This window comes from Phodopus roborovskii, unplaced genomic scaffold (assembly GCF_943737965.1).
Source record: "Phodopus roborovskii unplaced genomic scaffold, PHOROB, whole genome shotgun sequence".
In the NCBI taxonomy this organism is placed as follows: Eukaryota; Metazoa; Chordata; class Mammalia; order Rodentia; family Cricetidae; genus Phodopus; species Phodopus roborovskii.
In genome coordinates, this window is record NW_026126517.1 from 34,944,426 (window position 1) to 34,968,354 (window position 23,929).

The following is a 23,929-nucleotide window of genomic DNA, read 5'->3' on the forward strand; positions in this document are numbered from 1 at the left end:
TATCCAGGAGTTGTAGAAAACCATATCCAGGGAAGGACAGGGGGTCTCCCTCTTCTGACACTCTTCAGCCTCCAGGCCCACCTCACTACCTGAGCTGCATGTTATCCCCTCTGCCAGGAATGCATATGCCCTCTCCCTTTGGGGAGGTGGCCCATTAAGGCTCTTCTGGCCCTCCCTGGGTACAGAGTATGCCCCCCTGTGGTTGTATGGGTCAGGGCAGGGGCTGGGGTTGTCCTGAGGGTACACAGCACTGTGTTTAGCTATGGTTAGCTCCCATTGCCGGATGGTAGTGATGAGCTGGGGTCATTTCTGCTCTCACTTGGTGAGATGGGGTTCTCTACTGCCAGCTTGGCATTGGGCTAAACCCCACAGCATTTCCATGATGGATAACCCTGGCATCCTGGAGGACTGCTGGAGTCCTGGCAGGCTGACAGCCACCCTTTTCACATGCTCCTACACAAAGGCTAAAACTCTAGTACATCTCTTGGGCCTGACCCAGCTGTGGTCCACCTAGCCACTAGGCCAATGCAGAACTCCAGACTAGAAAACCCTTGTTTTTATTCAGCACCCGGGCAATCTTGCTGTGTGGAATGGCCAAAATATAAAAATTAACAACCAACAACAGACAAAAGGATGTTGTAGAGGAGGGTTAGGTACAAAATGGGGCCTGGCATCGAGAATCCCTGTGGTTTTGGTCCACGTTCATTCCCTGAGGCCGGCAGGGAGGGATGCCCTAGTCACCAGCTGCCCTTGCCCTTGGGCTAGGAGGCTGGGCTTCTTGGGAGGCTGCCTGGGAGCAGGGCCTGCTTTTTAAGGAGGTCAGGACCTAAGGAAAGAAAGAGTTGGTCAATGGCATGATATCTGCGAGATGGCCCGCCTCCCTGACACTCACTCCTCTAGCTGAGGCTCCCTGCGCTGGGGCAGGCAGTGGTTTCCATCTTCCCCAGGAGTGTGGGTTCAAGGCAAAAGCTCCTTCAGGGCCTAGCACCTCTTAGGGCACAGTCTCGGCATGCCTCTGGCTGGCTGTCCCAGGTTCTAGGTGCTATTATCAGGAAATGCTTCTCTGGATGTTATTTTCTAATTCTGACCCCCTAACTGCTTTTTCCCTTAAAAAGAAGGAGAAAAATTTCTCCTTTCCCCTCTTCAGAAACACGATGGAAACCCATGTGTGTTGGTCCTGTGGCCTTTCTGGGAACACTCTGTGCAGCTTCCTGTGCATGCTGGTCCAGCGGCCTGACTGTGGCCAGGGTCACAGGGACACTCTAATAAGACCTGGGACTTTGCAAGCACTTATATAAAGAGGTCTTGGAAACAAGGTCCTTGGCCTCCACAGCCACAGGCTTAAGGGAGCACAAGGATAGCCCAGATGCTTCTGTCTATCCTCTGAGGTCCCTGACTGTGTTTATGGGGTCCCTGTGGCATCAGACATATCCTCACAGGCCTTGAAGAGCAAGAAGGCATTGGGAACTCAGGTCCAAGAAAGCTAAAGAGCCTTACAGAGCAGGACCTGGCCATTTCACCCACTCATGGTGTCCTGGGTGATGGTAGCCTGATTCGACTGAGTAACCTGATCTCTGGACTGAAGCAGAGGTGGCAGGACCCATTCCTTCAGATGTGGTCATATGAATGAGAGTGATAGTTAGCTTCGTGGGTAAAAGAGCTGTCTCTAGATACACTCTGACCCTAGTCACACACTGAGCCCTGATCCTGGTCACACACACTGAGCCCTGATCCTGGTCATACAGCGAGCCCTGATCCTGGTCACACACTGAGCCCTGACCCCACAGGCTAAACTCTCATACTTGCCATCCTTTGACAAGTACACACTTTGGGGTTAAAATGCCTCTTTGGGACTTGGAGTTTCTACAATCTGACCTCAACTGAAGAGCTCAGTCTAAAGCACCAGGACATATTTAGGAGAAGAATACTGCTTTGATCTAAGCAAACATTTTAAAGTCACAGGGAGCAGAGAGGCGTTGTAAGTTTGTAGGCAGAGGGCCTCTCTGCAAAGTATTTCCTAGAAGGAGGGATTCAGGAGCCTGAGTTATGCTGGCCTGGAACAGCAGGTGCTAAGGTGTTTAGCAACCATATACTAAAAGCCCAGATCAAGATTCTATTGACCTTCTGTATGATGGAGATCCAGGGACAGAAGTTGGTTCATTCCAACCACTCCTAATCTGGGAGTTTTAACCCAGTCTACTTGATAATGACACCAATGAGTATGGCATCTGCTGGGGACATAGATATGCTGGCATCAGGCATGAAGTCCTCATCCACAGCTTATGTGGTGTGTGAGGAAGGCAGCTCTGACAGCACCGATCTGCAGACCAGGATTGCAGAGCCCATGCACTTGACCAGACCATTCTGCCTTCTGCCAGGTTCTGTCTGAAACCCTCAGGGCTACAGGATAGGACCCTTTGTCAGTACCCCATAGCCTTAGCCCCATCATGAGCACTCAGCTCTCTACAAAGGGTCTTCCTTCTAGACACATTCATAGCTGTGTGTGGCCATCAATGACCCAAAGCACAGGAGTCGTAGGTATTTCAGGGACTCCTGAAATGTGTTTGGGGTAGGAGTCAGGGGGTGGGCAAACACGTACTGGACAATTTTGCAGTTTGTTGTAGAAACGTAGCGACCTGTGTAGTGGATGTTGCATCTCACTACATTGTTGGTGAAGTCAGACTCCAAAACAATGTACTTGGGGTTCACATGAACCTGGAGAAGAGAAATGGAAAAAGGGGGCATGTCAGGAAGATACTCCACCTGGCCACCAAAGAAGGTAGCGGAGAGGCAGACAGACAGAGGTGACAGAGAGAAAGGCAGGGTGATGGAGACAGATGAGGGGGACAGGGATCTTAGACAAGGAGGCAAAGGTGGGAAAGAAGGGACAGCTGAGGTTCAAGAAAACATCAACTGTGTTCTCAGTTAGAAATCAGAAAGTTCCCCAGAGCCAGAGCCCATTCCAGCAGAAGGCACAGTTGTCGGGTGAGAGTGAGGGCTGGAACAGGGTGAGGGTGGACAGGGGGGTCAACACCTGGTCTCCTTGAATCCAGCACTTATGGTTGATTAACACATATCCCAGTCCTATGGGGGAGGGCTGGCTGATGCCAGGGTATTTACCATGCCCTGAAGCCAACATTTGTTGAGAAGATGGCCCGTGCATGCCCTGTGCTTCTGGTCTGAAAGAGCTACAGAGTAGGCAAATCATGACAGTTGGCCTAGCAGGGGTAGGGACCAGTCACTGCAGGACATTTGAGAAGGAATGCAGTTGAGCTAGGGGTGCAACTCTACCATAGAGCACCTGCCTAGCATGGATGGGCTCCATCTGCAGTCTCTCACACACAATTAATTAATTAATTAATTAATAATTAATTAAAAGAAAGGAGCAGGGATGGAAAGATGACTCAGCTCTTAAGAGTTTCACTACTCTTCCAGAAGACCCAGGTTTGGTTCCCAGCACCCTCATGGCAGCTCACAACCTTTTGTACTCCAGTCTCAGGGGACCCAGGGTCATATTCTGGTCTCTGGAGGTACTGTCCATACCTGGTGCACAGATATACATACAGGCAAAACAGCATATAGAGAAAAAAAGAAATTTAAAAAATAATTTTAAAAATTAAAAAGAACAGCTGTTACTTGAACTCTGAGTGTGTGTGGTCAATTTGCCCACTGCCTGGGACTCATTCATCTTTGACCAGTAGCTCATCAGGCAAGACTCACGCGCATGCACCCCTATGGGGCAGAGCTCAGGTGCAGCAACAGTGAGTTGCTCCGATTTTGTGTTTGAGGGCCACCTGTCTACAGCCTCCTCCTGCAGGAGGAGCCACCACCCATGGCTCTCCCCACACTGAACTTCGGTATGTATGGAGCAGATCTAAGAAAGCTGGCAGTCATCCCCACCTATTTCCTAGGGTCAGGTGACGGGGACATGGCCCTACCCTGTGTGTATGGGTGTACCAAGCTGGGCTGTGTGTCATCAGCACACTTTTCTACTTGTCCCAGTACCAAAGGAAATGATTGATGGGGTAAGCTCACACCATTCCATGTAGCAAGAGGGGTTCCTGCTAGAAGGAATCTTGGTCACAGATGCCCTGGGGCTTGGTACATGTCCCACAAGGAGCTGAGAGCCTGCCATTCCACACATGGGAGGATGGGCTAACTGGCTCTCTAGGTCTTTGTCACTTAGAGGTGATGATGTCATCATCTCCTTTCCTCTAGCTATGATGGGGCTGAAGATTCCTTGGGGTCCTTTGTTTGTTTTCCGAGACAGGGTTTCTCTGTGTAGCAGCCTTGGCTGTCCAGCAATTCACTTTGTAGACCAGGCTGGCCTTGAACTCAGAGATCCGACTGTCTCTGCCTCCTGAGTACTGGGATTAAAGGCATGGGCCTCCACCACCTGGCCCCTTGAGGTCTTTAAGGGAAGAGAAGCCTCTCTGCTTGGGACACACATCATCACAGAGGAACATAATCTCAGACAATATTGAAGATGGCAGCCCAGCTAAGCAACTAGGGAGGTGGCGACACAGCCAGAGAAGGGGGCAGAGATGAAGAGTATGGGCATCAAGTTGGGAAAAATGTTCCAGACTGTGAGGCCCACCTTGAGGATGTAGTTCCCAGGCTGCACATCAGTTATGTCAATCCATTGGCAGTCAATGTCTGCGTTGTAGGTGTCATAGCAGCCTGGACTCAGGCCCTGGAGAGAGGGATGAAAGGAGAAGGTTGTATCTCAGGGCAACCCCATGTCCATCCAAGGCAGTCTGGGGGCTTCTGCCTCTGGCTTCCTCCCTGGCCTGAGATCACAGTGGTTAGGGCCCTTGCTGAGCCACTGGATATATGAGCCAAGCAGAAGATGGAAATGCCATAGGCAGAGGGGACATGACAGGAAGGGTCAGATGCTTGGCAAAGATGGCTGAAGGTAGAGATGAAAAAATAGATGGAAATATGGATATTTTGTGGATGAACCCATGGAAAGATGTTTTAGGATAGAGCTTTGACCCTCTTTAGGCAAATGAGACATGGTGTTATCTAGACTTTGTGGCAATACTCTTTTATCTCCAAGACAGACACCCCTTTGGATGAGGAAGGGAGAAACTTGTGTAGGGCCCTGTGATGGTCTCAGGACTGGTAAGAAGATACTCAACCAGAACTAAGTGGGCACAGCCTTGGCACTCGCCCATTCTTCCCATGGCTGGCCCACTCCCCGTCCCTATACTCCTTTATCCACCCCGCCACACTAGCCCAACCTGTGTGTGAGAGGTGCATGCATAGCGCTTGAGGTTGCCGAAGTCACAGGTGCTGTCCTCCAGGCAGAAGCTGGCCTTGTGTCCCTCGGCCACTTTCTTGCCGGTGGCTGCATCAAGCAGGTCATAGTGGCTGAACTCATCCATGCTGTGGTAATGTCTGTGGGAGGAGACAGAATAAGGCCTAGTTTCCCTGGGATGTTCCTTTACATCCCCCCTAGTGAGATGAGCTAGATGACAGGCCACGGTGGCTTCCTAACCACTGAGCCCTCTGTTTTGAGTCCCATGGGATAGTAGTATCTCTGGTACTAGGTCACCTTAGAACTCCACCTCCTCAGGCTCCTTACTTCTTTTCTGGACTCCTTCCTGTTGTGGTCTCCCGCATTCTAGACATCTCCATCCCTTTACCAACGCTGACCACTCTATGGCCCATTTTTCAACTCAGTTTTGCTGAGGGTCCTTGGCCAGCCATACTTTCCTAGGGCATGAACAAGTACCAGAGTGCTAATGGGAAGGACTCGGGCATCAAGGGTCCTAGCCAGGAGAGGAAGTAGCAAGGGCCAATCAGTCTCACTTACTGGTGGCAGCTGTGCCACTCCCAGGTGTGGCGTGGCCGGTTGGGGAGAAAGTCTGCTGTGCCCTGGTTTTTCACCCGCTGGGGGAATCGCAGTAACACTCGGAGGTCGTAGTCGGTGGCCTCAGGGGCATAGGCTGTGCTGTGGGGATAGGCAGGGAGACTGGAATGGTACTGTAACACCAAAAGTCAGCTTATGCTAACTACAGCAGGCCCTGCCCTTAGCCACTGTCCTCTCAACCCCTTCCTGAAGTTTGACCCTGCAAGACAGTGAGGGGTGGCCTCTTCTCTTGTGACACCACCCAGACCTGGCTTCCTTTCCTCTCTGGCCTTCTGTGTGTGACTGGCAGCTGTTAACAGATTCAGATCACAAGCTTCCAGGCAACTCAGCTAGGAACAGCACCCACCACCACCCTGGGAGAGGCTGGGGTCACATAAAATAAATCTTTGGAGGATAATTTAAAAGATAAACAGTTCCAGTCCCATGGAAGACAGCCCAGTTGCTAGAGTGCTTGCCTTGAAAGCATTGGGAACTGAGTCCGGTCCTGAAGAACTAAATAATAAACCTATTTGTGGAGTTGTGTGCTTTTAATGCCAGCGCTGGGGAGGAGGAGACAGGGGATCCCTGGAGCTTGCTGGACAGCCAGCCTAGCCTAACTGGTGACCTCCATACCAATGAAAGGCCTTGTCTCATAGGAGGTGGCCAATAACCTGGAAGGTGACATGCCAAGTTGTCCTTGGGCTTTCCCTTGCACATGGACACACATCACCTGCACACATATTAAAATAAATAAATAAAAAAATAGAGCCTGACAGCCACACCCGGAAATGTCTAAACTCTTCCTTCTTCTGGACAGAGCTAACTGGTGTTTTGTGTGTGACTGAAAGGCAGGCCTGAGCATCTTGGGCTAAATCTTCCTGTTCCTGGTCCCATGTGCCCTTTTGTTCCACTACAGATTGAGTGCCAGCTCAGGGGCTATCATTCCATAAGACTTCTCTCTTTCCCCTTCTTTTCCTGCTGTTTGCATGACCATTGCTCTAGAGCTCATTTAGCTTCCTAGTACCAATTCAAATCCCTTCCTCCAGGAAGTCTGCCATGATTGTTGTACTTAGAAGCATCCTGGTTTGACCATAAGCTCTGCAATACTGCCTATGGCTCACCCTGATGTCACATGCACCCTGGGCTGGTGCAAGTGTGATCAGACCATCTTTTCCTGATGATCTGGCTTCAGGACTAGCAATATGCTCTTTTCCTTCTGGAAGTCTGCTCTCCATTCATGTGTGATTTCTAATTCCCAGGAGAAGCAGGGAAGAAAGAGAAAAGAGGGATTTCTTTTTTGAGAGGGAACACACACACACACACACACACACACACACACACACACACACACACCAGGAAGCCTGAGGGCCAGCTCCCTTCTTTGCAGCTGACCACTGACAGCCATCCTGGCGGGCCTCATTTGGGACCTGGTTATAAGGCCAGAGGTGAGAGGTGGCCTGTTGTGGGGATTAGCTCTCTCTGAGAATATGTCTGGACAGCAGGCAGCTCAGACTCCTGTCTGCCAGGACATAAGCCTTGTCCCTGTCTGGAGGAGGCTTGGAATCTGTCTGTTTCTGTATTGAGACAAAACATCCTCCTTGCCTGTTTGGTGAAATCCTGCCCTGCTGTTCAGCTCCAAACATCGTGGGAAACCAGCAGGATCTATCGTCTAGGCCCAGCTTGGCCACAGGCTCGTGGTGAGACTTGGAGCAAATTCCATCCCTTTTCTGGGTTCAGCCTGCAGTGTGGGATCTGGCCCAGGACTCCAGCCCACACTTAAACTGCCTGGAGAATCCTCCCACTGCAGGGCCCCAGCTCTGTAATCCTCTACCCAGCCTTTCTGGAGGCCACATCCCTGCAGGCCCCTCCCTCTTTGACCTTACTCAGCCTCAGCTCTAACCCCAGCCCCAGAGCTGTGCATCTTGGCTCTCACTCTACTCCTGCTTAGTTTTGTCATCTGAGCCTGGAGTGAGGGGTCACTCACTCCAGCTAGGTGGAGATGTCACCCAGGACAGAGGGCAAGCTGCATTCTCCTCATCCAACTGGGAGCTCAGGGCTGAGCACTTGAGAAGTCCAAGAAGATGTATTGAGAATTTGGCTTTAACTAAAATGATTCAGACTCATGCAGGCCTCAACGGAGACTGAGCCCTTATCGTTGGAGGAATGTCAGCAGAAATGGTGTGGTCTCTTCCCAACCACAAGGGACACAGACAAGGCCTGATGGTCAGGTCAAGCAAGTGGCTGTCCATGGATGGTCCCCAGAATAGGTACACTTTGCACATCTGTAATAATATAAAGGACTTTCACCTGAGTGTGAATAAATTGCTCCACCCATCACTCTGACTAGTGTTGTTTTTAAGACAGATGGCTTTATCAAAGAAGCAGTGAATTGAGTTAAATGCTGATGAAAGTTCTTTATCTTACCACAGATAAGAGAGAGAGAGAGAGAGAGAGAGAGAGAGAGAGAGAGAGAGAGAGAGAGAGAGAGAGAGAGATATTGTGGTCAACTAATCTGAAGGGGCCATGGCGCTAAAGCTCTAAAATGAATAAATGTTGACATTCCAAAGGGTTTCCTAGAGAATAAAAGGTAAGAGAGTTCACACGTAAAAATAAGTAAATAAGTATTTTTTAAATTAATGGGGGAAACTATGCTTTTGGCATCCATGTCCAGAAGAGCATCAGAATACTGTCCCCTTTAACCAGGTCTTTTAGCACAGGGAGAGGACCCCAAAGCACAGAAGCTGAGCAGAATGTGAACTGCTGAGAAACCAAAAGTGAGCTCTGGGGGAGCAGGGTGGGTGTGCTCAGGGCAATGGTCTTCTTCTCTCTCTGGAACAGTACACACTGAGCCCTCATTGTCCCCCAGGCCTACCCATTCCCTGCTAGGATCAGATGGGCAACCTGGTCAGACAAAGCCACTCTTACCCTCACCCTGCAGCTCTCTGCCCTCCATCCAGGACTTCCCTGACACCACACTGACCACTGGAAATACAGATAGGATCAATTTCAGTGCCTTTCCTTTCTTGTGCCTTACTTTCCTAATGGGGCAGCCCATTCTGTCAGGGCCGGTGTTAAGATTAACGTCACAGTGTAGTCAAGGTCCTTGTGGGTAATGTGTGCAGGGTAAGAGGAACCCACTCCTTCCTTTTCCCCACTCCTAGATCCAGGCAAGATGGAGGTCTGGGCTCTGAAAGGCTCAGCTATTTTGCCAGGCTCTGGGTGGCTCTCATGGACTATTGCAAGGCCCTAGGCTTCATTCACCCCCAGCTCCCCTTACCTGGCCAGGCACTTCTCCTCCGCTGCACAGCGCAAGGAGTACAGATGGGCTCTCTGCACATATGTGGATGCCTGCACGTAGTTGGGGTCCGGGACCAAATCAGGGAGGCCTGGAGAGGGCAGGAGACGAAGAGTACAGTGTAAGTAGCAAGAGGGTCAGGTTGTCTACTGCTGGCTTCAAGGACCTCCTCCCCCAAACTGTGGCCATTCTCCCTGGTCAGTGGGTCATAGGTTCAAGGACCTCAGCAGCAGCTAACTGCCTCTACAGCTTGGTGGTGTGGGGGTGTGGAGACATCCTAGAAGATCTGGAATGTGAACAAGACCCAGGAACTGGAAGGAAAACGTGTCCGGTGGAATAGCATGCCATGTGTAAAGGCTTAGACGGGACTAAGGAGACTAAGGAATTCCTGGCAGAGCTGTTCCCTCTGTCCTTGTTCCTCAGACCTTTGCATACTAGCCAAGACATTCCTCTCACCTCTATAGCCAGCCTTCCTCAAGGACCACCAGGACAGCCAGGGCCTGTGGCCCAGGGTAGGCCCCAGAAAGTTCATGTGCAGAGCTAGGTGGGTGTCAATTGGAAGGAAGGGGTGGGCAGGAAGAAAGCATGTTCCGTGAGCCAGCAGAATCAGCCTGGTGCCAGCTAAGATGCTCAGGATATGCTCTTCTTGGCACCTGCTGCCACTTCTGGCCATCAGAATCTAAACCAACCCACAACCATTCCCGGTGGGCAATCTCTGGTGCCTAACTCGAGGGAGGGCCTGGCTCCCTTCTCTGTAGGATCCAAGGGAAGTTTAAAGACTGCTCCAACCTTTCTTTGTGACCACTTGTTCTCTAGGTTACACCAGGGTAGCCCATCGGTTCTCCCACCAGTAAGAATCCGAGTAAGTTACCAGGAATAAGCAAAAACCATAGGCAGGTATCGGACCCATCTCATAATGGAATAAGGAGTGAGGGCACAGGGGAGGGGGGGGACTGGTGATGGGGGCTGATCATCCGCCTACAGCAAGCTTTCAGTGGGGTGCCTGGAGCTCCCAAATTCTCTCTTCTATGAGGCCTTTGGGATTCTGTCCTGTAGTAAATGATAAAAAGAGACTGCAATCTTCTAGCATCTTAACCCTCTGCCATTGGGGGTGGGGTGGGGAAGGGTAAAGGCAGGAAAAGTGGGGCGCTTGAGTCATGGGAAGGAGCTTCTAGGCCCCCTGTTTACCATTCTCTCCCATTTTATAGGTCCTGACAATGAGGCAGACAAAGGGGAGTCTAGTTTCACAGCCTTTGACAGAGGTGTGTGCCTGCACACAGACACACACACATCCTTTGGGTCCCTACTCTGGACATGTTCTCCCTGGAGCCTGAGGCTCGGGGCAGCCTGATCTGGGCAGGCAGGGTGACCTCACCTATTTGGAATGGAGAAGCTTAGAGTACAGGGTGGGTGAGGATGAGGTGGCTCCTGGCAAATGGGGGACTTCTGGCCGGCTTAGGCTCTATGACATGAGCCCCCTGGAATGTTTGCAGTCATTTCCCAAGGGACCCTCAGAACTGCAAACCATCTGGGATATGGTATTCACCCACTGGTTCCCAGAAGCTTCTGGAAGAGAGGTAAGGAAGAGAGGAGGGGGTCCCATTTCCCCACCTTCTAGCAACTCAGCAATGGGTGGGTGTGGCAGCTGGGCTTAAGCCTCATGGACCCAGCATTCAGCACCAGACAGTCTGCCGCTCCCATCCTAGGCCCAGTTTCAATAAATACTACACAGATGGCTCCACAGATCTTTTCTGGCCCGACCCTTCCTCTCTAGGCTGTTTCATGAACTGGCTGTGCAATCCTGGACAGTCATAAGAGCCAGAATCCCAGGCTAGGGGCACTTGGGGCCAGTTATATTGCTCTTGTTCTCTGATTGAGCTTGACCCTGGCCACAGCCGGAGCCCAGTGACCACACAGGAAGCCCTGACCCAGGTTATTCAGTGAATATGGATTCTAGCCACACACTCAGCCTTGATCCTGGTCACACATAGAATCCAGAACCTGATCACATATTGAGGCCTTGTCCTGGTCACACAGAATCCTGATTCTGGTCTCATACTGAACTTAACATCTATCACACTCGGAGCCCTAATCCTGGACACACTGAGCCTTCTGGTCATATTGAGACCTAACCACTAAGCGTTGATTCTCACCACCTACTGATCCCAGATGTTAGTTGCACACCAAGCTTAGACTCTTATCACACACTGAACCCTGAACCTGGACTCACTGAACTGGGTTCTAGCAACATCTCTGAATCTTAGTATTATTGTCCTCAGTTTCCTTCTCTAGATAGTAAACTAAAGCAATGTACTAATAGGAAAGACTCAGCAAAAGGAATTGTTTTGACATCAGCTATCCTTTCTGATTCTAATGGAGCTTTGGTGTAAGCCCAGGAGTTGTGGCAAGGAGTTATCAGTAGAATACACTGCAGAGACTAGGGACAGGTCAGTCTCAACATTGATCTCTGGCTCTGGCCTCAGGAAGCCTTCCCTGATTACTAGTGATGCTATGGGATGCACATACTCCTACCTCACTACTGGGATTTTTCTGCAGCTGGATTTCCTCATATTCCTCTATAGGCTCCTTCTGTCCAGATGGGGCCTTAAGGGCAGGGTCTGCAAACTACTCATGGCCAAGAGATCACATCCTCTGCTTAATGGGTAGTGGTTTATTACACAACTGTCCACATCCCTAAGAGTGTGTCTTTCTCTTTAAGACCCTAGAGCATACTATACCTTGGAAGGCCATCAAGAGAGATCAATGGATGTGCTTATATTCACACAGTGAGTCAGGGCAGTCTCAGGACAGTTTATGTCTCAGTTCTCTCCTGACATTCTTCTTTTTATAAAAATAAACTTTGGGGCTGCAGAGATGGCTCAGCAGTTTAGAGCATTGGTTGTTCATGGAGAGGACATGGATTCTATTGCCAGCACCCAGATGGCAGCTCACAACCATCTGAAATCCAGTTCCAGGGGATCTGATACTGTCTTCTGGCCTCTGCGGGCACTGCACACACATGGTACACATACATGTAGGTAAAACACTCATACAAATCAAATAAATATATACAAGTAATAGATTTCTTTTTGAAGTAAGCTCTACACACAAAGGCACAGAGTTCTGGTGTAGTTTGGTAAGGTTCTGACAAATGTATGCTGCCATTAACTACCACCACAATAGAGCTAGGAAAATGTCCCCAACCCTGGCACACACCGATAGAATTTTTAAATCACTGTAGATTGGTTTTTATATTTTTTAGTAGTTACATGGAATAACTCCTGTCATGATTTTAGCATTGTCTTTGATTTTGACCATTACCAGAGTCACTATGACTCACCTAACTCATCCCACCCTAGCTATGACCCTGCCCCTATCATACCCTTGCTGTCCTTGGAGTTCAGGCCTGGTCTCCCATCTCACCCTGGGGATCCCTTGCTGAGGTCCCAGGGAGTACAGGCCCTTCCCTTGGCTGGTATGTGTCTCCAGAATGGAACAAAGCCTCCTTCTCCAGGCTGTGATCCCAGGGGACATTCTGACAGCAGCCAAGCTTAGGCTCTCACTCCCTTTGTGGGGCTTGGATATGGGGGAAAGTTGGATGGTGACTGAAGGGAGATAAAGAAAGTCTTGCATGGAGGTTGGTAGGTACAGGGCTAGGGGAAGCAGGTCTGATGTATTGGCTTGTAGGGCACAGGCAAGGTGGTCAATGTGGAATAATTAGTGTGGTCATCCCCATTTCAAGATGATGGGTCAAATTCAGGGGTCCCATAAGTTATGGGGTATAGTTCTGAGGTGGGGTGGTGGTGGGATGTATTTTCCAACAAACTTGGAGTCTGTCACCCAACCCTCATGTCTGGACCTGGAGACTAAACATGTGGTTTCTGACACATTTCTGTGAGACTCTCCTGTTTTTCTAACTATGGAGAATGGGATAAATTCCATGTCTCTTTAGTTCAGGAAAAACCTGGTCCATGGTCTATGTACTATGTTCTCTCGTCTTCCCTTAGGCATCATGCCCATGCTGGTTAGGTATGTCCCAGAGCACCTGTAGACCTTTATGGATTGCATAGCTCTTGTCAGATGGGGCTGTGTTGAAAACACAAATGAGATCTGGGCATGTCAACTCACGCCTTTAATCCCAGCGCTTGGGAGGCAGAGGCAAGTGGATTTCTATGTTTGAAGTCCCCCAGTCTATAAACTGAGTTCCAGGACAGCAAGGGCTACACAGAGACTCTGTCTCTAGAAACAAAGGGGGAAAAAAAGGACCCAGGTTCAGTTCCCAGCATTTATATGGCAACTCAAAACCATGTGTAACTCCAGTGCCAGGGAATTCGATACCCTTTTCTGATATCTTAAGAAATCAGGCATGAATGTGGTGCACATACATACATGTTGACAAAACATTCACAGACATAAAACATACATGATAGTCTCACAGGACCTGTACTGTGTTGTGATTTTTTTGTTTTAGTCACTGTAAACCTGCAGGACCTTTTATACAGCTAGACACTGCTAAAGAGGAGTCTGCCTCCCCAGGATCCCATCAGACTGGTCTCCTGAGAGGGAGTGGGGTGAGCTCTGTTCTACACACATGACACAATGGATAGCTTGATAGGCTCTTACAGGCTTGCTGAGCACACATGACCAGTTCACTTTTGAACCCACAGGGGACTTGCAGTCCTGCTCAACTTCCTCCCTAGTTTCAGTGTCACAGGTTAGGAGTGGATCAGAGCCCAAAGGCTGTATGGACAGCCTTACTCTGCTGCCCCCGTTGAGTGGGCTGGATCCTATCAATGCTGGCTGAGCTTTGCCCCTTCTGTTGTAAACTTGTATGTGGCCCTCTCCAGGCCTGTCTGCCTCCATACATCCCTGTGCCAGGCCTCTGTATTCATTCTTCCCTAGGAAGGGATGAGGGATGTGCTGTCACAGCCTGGGCCAGGATAATGGGAACACTGAGTCAGAGGACAGTAAAGACCCTTGGGATGTCCAAAGTCCAGGGCTCAGTTGGGGAGGGCCTGAGGTGAGTGAACCAGGACCCAAGCCATTATGCAGGCAGACAGAGAGCTGTCCTGCCATGGTAAGCCCCTAGATCAAGATCCAGTCCAGGAAAGGGTCAAACATTGTATTTCAGCTCTGTCTTCAGAGAGTTCTCTGTGGCAGCCAGGGTTCCATGCAAGGACCAGCCACAGTGATTCTTACAGTCAACGGCCTCAGGACAAACCTACACTGTCCTCCTTTCTTAGGCTAGGTCTGGTCCTTCTAGACCACTCTCATGATGGCAATGACCATGAGCCTCTTCCTGGGCAGGATCCAAGGGGAGTCTTCTGGTGCATACGACCCCAGAGGTTAGTTGGCCACTGTGCTGATCTTCTCAGTTACTGGCTCAGTCTTCTCTTTCTTGAGGCTCAATTTCCCTATCTGAAGGATGCCGGGAGGACTGAACCAACTGGCTCTTGAGCACAGGTTGCATGGCTCCATAAACGCTTGGAGATAAAAATACTTTTTTTCAGAGCTATTCAATCCATTTTCCAGCCTTGGGCAAGAGCCCAAGTCCTCTTCTGACCTCAGCAGCCCATGCTTCAACGGTCAGGAAATTATCCCACTGACTGACCGACCCCTTCCTGCCTCATTAGAAGTCTGTTTTCTCCTGCCCAGTATGTGTGTGCGCTTGGACATGTCTAGACCTCACCTATTTTCCTCTAGCTTTGCAGGTTCCCTGGGTTCCACAGCCCTCCTCTGGCATCTATGTTCCTTGAGCCCCTGCTGCTGGGGCTCTCAGAGAAGGGGAAGTGGAATCCGACAGAGCCCTAGTCTCTTGAGCCCAGGACTGGAGGATAAACACAGTCCAGCAGAAACCCATCAGCCGGTTGTGAAATATGTGCTGAGTGGGATATTTTGGCAAGTGAACAGAGCCAGACTCCAGAGGAGCCCCTAGGTGGGGAAATCAGAAAGCTCTGCCCGGCTCAGACTTGAATAAAGATGAGCCAGAGAGGAACAGAGCTGGCAGCTCCCAAACCCAGGAAATTATTAGCTAATAATTGAGACATTAAGTTGTCAGCACCCACCCAGAGGTGTTCCACCTGCTCTTGCTAGCTTGTAGGCAAAGGTATCTAGAAGCCACTCTGTCCTGTGGTGAAGGGGCAATTCCAGGCTGGTAAAGAGGGCTATGATGGCTACAGAGCCAGATCTAGAACCTTCTGTGGATCCCAACTATCTAAAGAGTGGAGCCCAGACACAACAGGGTGGTAGCAAAGGCCTTTTGTGGTCTCTTCTTAGCCTGCCACTTCCGAACTCTGAACTGCAAGCATCAGTAACCAGCTGCTTAGTGTGGCAGCTTGACCTCTAAACTCTGAGCTCATTGCGTACTTCTGGTACTTCTGTGCATACCTCTCCCATTCTCACGGTCGATTCCGCTCAGGCATGGACGACACCATCGCCATTGTTAGGTCCAGAGCTCACCTGTCGTGCTTGACTTCCTCTCCCAGCACCCTGCTTCCTCTTACAGCACTCACATCCCTGCCTTTCTTCCCAACAACACACTCCCAGCACAGCCATTATCCTGCAAGTTGCTCCCTAGTACAGAGTGAAAAGACCAAAAACTTCACAGTGGCCTCCAATATCCTGACATCTGAGACTTGTCTTAGTCTCCTATTCCATCTCTATTTCCTTTTTTTGTTTGGTTGGTTTTGTTTGTTTGTTTTGTTTTGTTTTTCGAGACAGGGTTTCTCTGTGTGGCTTTGGAGCCTGCCCTGGAACTAGCTCTGTAGACCAGGCTGGCCTCGAACTCACAGAGATCTGCCTGCTTCTGCCTCCCTATTTCTCCCATCATCTTTGGACCTCTGCACTGGCCACAAACACGCATACACACACACACACACACACACACACACACACACACACACGCACGCACGCACGCACACATAGACGTCTGTAATGCTCTTCCTGCAGATGAACGATTGGCTCACTCATATGCCTCCTTCTAGTCTTGGTTCAGATGCCATCTTCTTGAGGCCTGTGGTGGCCACCTCTGTAAAGTGCTCCCTTGCCCCCTATTCCTGATCTCCTTAGCTACCTCTATTTTATGCACGACACCTACCACTTTACCTACATGAAGGCAAACATTTCATATTTCTTTTCACTAATACCCAGGTATAAGTGTTCTCAGCACACAGTAAGGCTAACATACACCAGCCAGATGACTACATGTCCTCAAGAGATGTCATCTACAATCCTCAACTGGACAGGAGCTCCTGAGGGCAGTCGTGTTTATGGGTATTGTCATCTTTTGCCTGCACTGAGCAGCCAGTCTAGGGATCCCATGTGTACAGTAGGAAGCTGGGAGCTAGGTGTCTGGTTTCTTACTGGTTGGCTGGGAGCTAGAGAGGATAGTAATGGGTGTAGGGTACTGTTAACCTACCTGCCCAGGTGCTCAGGAGTCAGCACCTGCAGACACTCAGTGAGCAGGTATGTGAATGCCTGTACCCACAAAGACTCTGGGACCACCTGCCTATGGAAGCCTCTCTTCATTGTCAAGCAAAGCTGGCATAGTTCCCCAAACCCTTCTACTTGGGGCTCCATTGTTCCAGCTGGCCTATGAGCAGGAAGAAGGGTAGGCTATCTCCTAAGGTTTCACACTATTGACAGCACTAGCTAGCCTGCAGGTGCTCTCCTTTTTGTCTGACATTCTGACTCCCTCCCCGCTTCCTGGAAAGCAGTAAGATTCCTGGTTTCCAGGGCTTAGCACAAGGGGTGGGGGAGGGGCAAGGGACCCAGGCCCAGCCCTCACTCTAATCCTGAACCCACACAAAACACCCCTGGATCTGGCTGCCCTGCTGTGGGAGGAGGCAGTTAGGTCAGGCCCTGGGTGGGAACGAGACTCAGCCTCTCCTTCCAGGCCCCGCCCCCGCTGCTGCTCCACAGGAATGTTGAGCGCAGGAATTGGAAGCAGGTGTGGACTGCCTAGCTGGACTTCTGGAGGCCTCCTGTTCCCTTCCTCTCCTGCTTGTTCTAGCCACTGCCTGGGGAGTTTTTTCCATGTGTTCTTGGCTTTGAAAGGAAGTGGGGTGGACACCAGCAGGGTGCTCCTGGGGAAAGGTGCCCCTTCTGAGCCCAGAGGTTGGCTGTGAGGATCCCCCCCCCCCAAGGTATAAGGAGAAAGGAAAGAGAGGGGAGCGGGGTGCAGAACTCTCTAGCTAAGCCAGCAAAGACACTATGGACTCTCCCTACCCCCACTCTAGCTCCACTACCACCCCCAGCAACTGGGGGGAGAGGGGACAATGTCTGTAACCTCCAGGCAAAAACAAAACAGCAACACCCAAACCTTAGGTCCCTGGCCCTCAGAAGTTCAGGCAAGGGTCACTGAACACTGCTTAGGTTTCACTGTAAAACACTTCCCTAAGGGTATAGCTAAGTGAAGGTGGGACAGACACCCTTCCTAGGTCCAGCTTGGCTTCTCCGAACTGCAGTTCCCTCCTGTATAAAGTGGAGATAACACTGACCTATACTGTAACTACACCTAAGGTTGTTGGGCTTAAATGAGAAAATGGGAAGAGTGCTCAGCAGCACATAACTCATTTATAAGCAGTGGCAGCTTACCATCAGACATCTGTTTAAACAAGAGCCAACTCCACAGAGACATCCAGGCTGAGGGCAGGGGAGTGGAGGCCATATGAGAGGGTAGTGAGCCAGGAGACAGGAAGTCGGGGGTTGGGGGTGGGCAGGGAGGCTGCCCAGAACCCTGCTTGTTCCCTTAGACACCCACACCTCTCTCTTGCTGGCACTTACCTGTATAGTCCTCTAAAATGTTTTCCGTCACAACCAGTACCTAAATAGCCATTGAATGATTGAATACATGAATGAACGAACGAATGAATGAATGAAGTGTGCATGATATGCAGTAACACATAGGAAAAAATTAAAAACAATGCATAGCTTTGAACACAGGATGGACTTAAGTCCTGGGTTCACTATCAAAAGTCAGCGAGTCAGCCCTTCATCCTATATATGGATGGGGCAAGTAACAGTATCTGGCTGAGACCTAAGGATTAGAGATAAGTGGGAAGTCACTTGGAGCCTAACTCTCACCAGCGAATGCAGAGGGAGGCTGTGCCCCAGACTCCCAGCTGGCAGAAGGGCAGGGCTCTTGTGCTGCTTCCCAATTCTTATCTTGTATGGGATCACTGGGCCATCTTACTAGGCTCCCTTTTCCTGTCTTCCTAGGGCCTGAGATCTGTGTCACCTTTGTGACTTATTCCAGTGCCAGAAACAATGTACAACAGAAGCCCTGGGCAGCCCAGTACTTAGCATCAGAGGTAAGAGAAGGCTGCTGAGGCAGAAACTGAGTTCAGGACAGACACTTGGGAGCCACATACACAAGGGGGGACGTGGGCGGTGCTCACATGTGTTTGGTGTTGTAAGGACAGATCCACACCCACACACAGGCACAGGCTGCCAGCGCTGGGCCTCAGACCCCTGGGTGTGTGGCCAGGAGGGATGAAGTCAGCCTCTGAGAATCCACCCTGGGCTCCCACACCAGGCCTGGGGGGCTGATCTCAAGTACAAGGCTTGGACTTCACTGGGCTGGGATTTTCCATGGTCCCAGATTAGCAGGGTGGGAGGGAGGAACAGAATTGAAAATCAGGGGAGTTTAATGTCCTTTTTCTGGCTTCTTTGGGAACCCCACACTAGCATGGACCCTAACTCCATTCCCATATCCTATTTTCTCCATGATAGGGGGAGGAAGAACGGAGCATATGTTTGGCCACCTCCTCCAAGACATCCTCCTTCAGCATTCACTACAGATGTCCCCCCTCCTCAGTCTGATTCACTCCCAGCTCCTGTGATTTTGTTTGTTTTTGTTTCTTCAAGACAGGGTTTCTCTGTGTAGGCCTAGCTGTCCTGGAACTTGCTCTGTAGACCAGGCTGTTCTCAAACTCAGAGATCTGCCTGCCTCTGCTTCCGGAATACTGGGATTAAAGGCATGTGCCACTGTCACTTAACTCAAGTCCTTTGGTTTTTGAAGTGGAATTCAGAATCCCATGCAGGACTGAATTATGGATATGTCAGAGTGGGTGCTTGCCCAGGCTGACAGAGACCCTCCTTTGTACCTCCAACAGTGTCTGCTCCCAATACTGACCTATTCACACACCAGCATGTCCTTTCTGCTGGGCTTCTCTCAGGGCAGAGCCTGAATTTAATGCATGCCAGCCTGGGTATCAGGAATACTGCCTTCAGGGAGAAGCATATTTGATCTGAAAGGAACTGTAGAACTCTGGGGCAATAGCTGGGGCCTGTTGAACACCAAGCACCCCACTCCCAGACATGGGCCTTGCCCTATTTTATCCTCCTCTGAACCAAATGACTTCCTTGAAAATTCATAGGCCATAGAGGGGCCCTAGAAAAACCACTGGCGGCAGGCCCAGATGTACAGTCCCTGACCTGCCTCTGCCAGGCTTGTGGCATTTGAGGCCTCGGTTTTCTCCTCAGGACTGAGGTGGGGCCCTCCTGGCTAAGCTGAGGTCTTGCATTCTAAGAAAAGTAGCCACAAAAGTCAAACACATGATAGGTAAAACACCCTCTCCTCCAAGGGGCTTCCCGGGAAGTCAGCACAAAGCTATACTAGCCTGCTGCAGGCGGTGTCAAGCTATTGACAAAGGGCTCAATGCATTGTCACCATCAATGTTTAGCATTGCAGCATAGAAGGCCCCCACTCCAGTTTTGATTCACCCCTAGCTCCTGTGGTTTTCAAAGTGGGATTCAGAATTAGACTCAGGGCTGTGCAGTGGATAAGACACAGTAGGTGCCACCCTGCTTTCCAGACTCTCCTTCCCCTGGCCTTCAGCCCTAGGAGCCTCCAAGCATCAGCTCTTCAATTAGGCTGTCTAGGCTAGATTCAGCATTTATCAGATGCTGACAGAGGCTGAGAAACCAAACCTGGGCTGGGCACCAGCACCCTTGGGTCACATCTTCACCTGACAGCCCTGGTATGGAGCAGAGAATTGTGGGCAGAAAGCACTGCCCTGAGGGTATACTGTGAGTGCAGTGAGAACTCAGTGGAAACCTTGACCAGAGAAGCCTGTATGGAGAACATCAACAAGGGGATTCTAGGACAGCAAAGAATGGGCTGATGGCCATCCAGCACTGGCCAGACACAACAGTTGGCCCCTGTCACAGTAACAGCACATGTGGAAGCTGCCCATCTGGCAGAGGAAGACTGCTCCACCCAAACCTTGTGTGCAGATGACCTGGCCTTCCCAAGAATAGGTCACATTTTCATCCCTGGGGAAAGCCAGAGGGTGGCCTATCTCCAGACATTTCCCAGGACTCTCTGAGAGCCAAAATGAAAGAGAAGCAGTGTGCATTGCCTTGGGTTATGCTTTAGGGAACATCAAAAAGCACAGTACCCAAGATAAGTAATATTTAATATATCTTTAAAAAGCAAAATCAATACAAAAAAATCTGCAGTGAACAAATATCCCATTTCAAATAAAGACAGGACCCATATTGATTTTTCAGTTTGCCTCAGCTTATAGAATCATTACTGAGTCTATTTAAAATTTGGACATATTTGTTCATAACAGATTTTTAATGCACCAAAATTATTACTTATCTTCATTACTCAGATTTTTTTTTAGTGCTCAGTTGAATTTTATGCCCTGGCCAGTGGGCTCTGGCATCCCAGCCTTATGGATACCCCTTAGAGGTCTGCAAGTTATATCTGTTCAAGGGCTGCTCTTTGACCTCCTACATAACTCACCAAGGGCATGCCAGCTCACAGAGGTCCAGGCATGGGGAATATACCTGTAGAAGCATCCTTAACGCCTCTTGACCCTGAAGGTACATGGTTCCCATGATCTTTGCCTCAATCTTTGCAACTGGCATAAAGTACTTTCTGAGAGTCTTAAGAGATTCCCTGTCTGGAAGATGGAGAAGCAGGGAGATGGGTTTTCTCCACTTGTCCCTAGATGACCCCAGCCAGATCTGTAAAGTACTTCTTAAAGCCTGCCTAGTCCTTCCTCAATTACCCCAAAGCCAGAATCAGAATGCAGGCCTGCCAGGCAGGTCTTTGACCCTGATGGATAATGGGTGGATTCAGGGCAGGCTTGGGGGAGAAAGAAGATCATGACTGTTGGCTACACGGTTTTTGCTCCGCCACTACCAGGAGACTTTTGGTAAGAGACAGAGGATCTGAACCCCTGAAGCAGCATTCACCTGTGACCAGAATATTGAGCCAAGGACAGTACTCACCGCGACCATTCTGGTTGGGTCGGTACACACTACCCACGCTGAGACGGCCCTGCTGGGCGCCGTTTCGCTCCCCACCCGGCGAGGGCGCATCAGAACTGCGCACAGGCAGGTAAGGTGGCTCCAGCATGCGGAATGGGGGTTGTGGCTCCACCGCACGTGGAGGCACATAGGTCTCAGGAGGCACATTGGCTGCATAAGGAGGGTACCAACCGAGGCGGGGATCACCAGCATAGGTGCCACCTGCCCCGGCGGGGGCCTGTGCCCCGTCGGTGCTGGGATCAGGGTAGGGCTGCTCGAAGCCCTGGGTGCCTTCATTGTACAGGCTGTGCGAGTAGCGACGGTCAAGGCCGTCGGAGGGTTGAGGCTGCGGCTGCGGCTGCTGCGGGGGCTGTGGCTGCGGTGCATAGGGCCTTTCCGGGGCCGGGTAGAAACCCTGGGCCGGGTACTCGGGCTGCTCCTCGCCACCACCTCCATACTCCTCGTAGCGTGCCCGCGGTTGGAAAGGATAGATGACCCCAGCCGAAGCTACAGCCGCCGCGCCCGCACTCATGCCGCCACCCGCACCGCGGTAGTACACGTAGCCCTGGTCGTAGGTTCGCGAGGCGGGGTCGTAGTTCTCATATTGGCTTACGAAAGGTGCCTGCGGGTAGGGGAACTGCTGCGGATACGAGGATGGCTGGCGGTAGGTGGTGGCGAAGGCCGAGGCCGAGACCGAGGTGGAGGCGGAGCCCCCGTGCCGTTGCTGGGAGACAGAGGTGCGGGCCCGAGCCATGCCGGTGCTGTCCCCGACGGCCACCTCTCGCCAGTTGTCGGGCACCTGGCCGAAGCCGAATGGGTGCCGCGTTTGACCACGCACAGTGTCCGAACCCACGCGCCCAGGCAGGGGCAGGGACGGCGCTTGCCGACGCCGGGGTCCCCCCTGGCTGCGCCGCTGAGACGTTTGGGGCGCACCTGCAAGAAGCACTCTGGAGCTACTCTCGCCTCTTTGGGGCCCCGCGGGCACGTACTCAGAGCCCGAGTTGAGCAGGCTGTACACCTGCCCGTTGTTCTCCCACTGGATTAGTTGTCGCCAGCGTCCGGGGTCTGAGCCCTGTTCTGGCTGTGTCTGCTGCCCGTGCACCAGGACGCACAGGCAGGCGCCCCACACCAGGGTCCCCAGCTGGCTGCTGGCTCCGGCCAGAGCCATAGTGGCCCTTCTGCAGAGGCCGGGTGGGCAGAGAGGCTCTCAGAAGTGGGCCCGGGTTCGTGCTTCTGTCTCTTCCCACGGCCTCGAGGACAGGACGGCTCCTTGCCTGCCCAAGCTCTAGCTTTGTCCATGCTGGCCTTGTCCCGAGCGGGACGGCTCCTCCGATGACAGCATTTCGAGGCCAAGGGGTCAGGGCAGGGCAGGGGCGGTGCCCAGGGCTGCACGAGGCTTCTGCAGGGCACGACGGGCAGGACCTCCTGGGGCCCTTACATGGCCAGCCCCACACTGGCTGGCCGCTGGCTAGGCTGGCGCTTTCCTACTCTGAATGAATAAGCAACAGGCTGGAAGTGTCTGGAGGTTTCAGGAACCTGGTCCGCCTGCTGGGGCCTCCTCCGCGGGGCCCTATGGCCCGCCGGGTTTTAGCTATGTGGCCTGTCCCACAGAGCTGTTCTCCCTCAGCCCTGGTAGCTTCCAGCCAAGCCACAGACCTGCCTCCAAGGAAGGGAATGAAGCAGGGAGTAGGAGGGGGCCCCTGGGGACTCAGCCCTGTTAAGTGGGGTTTCTGGCAAGCACAGCAGAGTTAGGATGTGGGCACTACCCTGCTGGTTCCACTCTGCTCTGAACAGCTTTTCTGAACTCCACTTTACTCATTGGCTTCACCTCTTCTGAAGCCTCTTGAGATGCCCTCTCTCTTCTCCAAACCTATTACTAAGACACATCTTTGTTGGTGAGCCTCCCTGGGGAGATGCCTACCTCTGGCTGGGGCCATCCTGTAATTTGCACCCTGAGGACACTTGGCACTTGGTCCTGAGTACAAAGACACTGGACCTTAATATTTTCCACCAAGTCTCAGTCTATAGGCATGGAGACCAGTGCACGCACACTGGTTGAACAGGACATGGCAGCTCATGGGAGATACTGACTTCATGCATCCCCAGTGGTTTCTTTCCTGTGTTTCATGAGTCTACAGTAACCAGAAATAATCTGAATATACACATGGATAAGATGAGCCCAGCAGCTGGCAGCATTGGCTATGGAATAGGGTCACTGCAAAGCAGAGACACCTTTAGCATAAACCAGCAGAGAAGGCTGCGAATCACCATGGGTTGCAGATCTTAAGTAAGCTCCTTACCAACTCTAATCTAGTGTCCACATTTGATCAATGGAAGATTATTCCACATAGACCCTTTTGTTCTGGCAGAGTCTCTGCTACTTCTGAGGAGGGCAGAGATAATAAGAAAGATCCCAGACAGTTCAGCTTCTTTACTTGGTACCCAAGAAGTTACACTCAAAATGTTGTTCTCTAGGCCTCCTCTGGGCTATGTTCCCCTGAGACTTATAAACAAGG

At 51.2% G+C, this 23,929-nt stretch overlaps 1 protein-coding gene across 1 annotated transcript; it reads right to left on the reverse strand.

Moving 5' to 3' along the window:
- Window positions 1-541: 541 nt before the first annotated feature.
- Window positions 542-22,950, reverse strand: Loxl1 (lysyl oxidase like 1). The gene is made up of 7 exons (XM_051197615.1): window positions 21,396-22,950; window positions 9,132-9,240; window positions 5,819-5,956; window positions 5,244-5,400; window positions 4,598-4,693; window positions 2,600-2,715; window positions 542-826 (listed from the first exon to the last, which is right to left on the reverse strand). The coding sequence occupies exons 1-7, from the start codon at window positions 22,579-22,581 to the stop codon at window positions 820-822; spliced, it is 1,809 nt and encodes a 602-aa protein (XP_051053572.1). The 5' UTR covers window positions 22,582-22,950; the 3' UTR covers window positions 542-819.
- Between the last annotated feature and the right edge of the window lie 979 nt (window positions 22,951-23,929).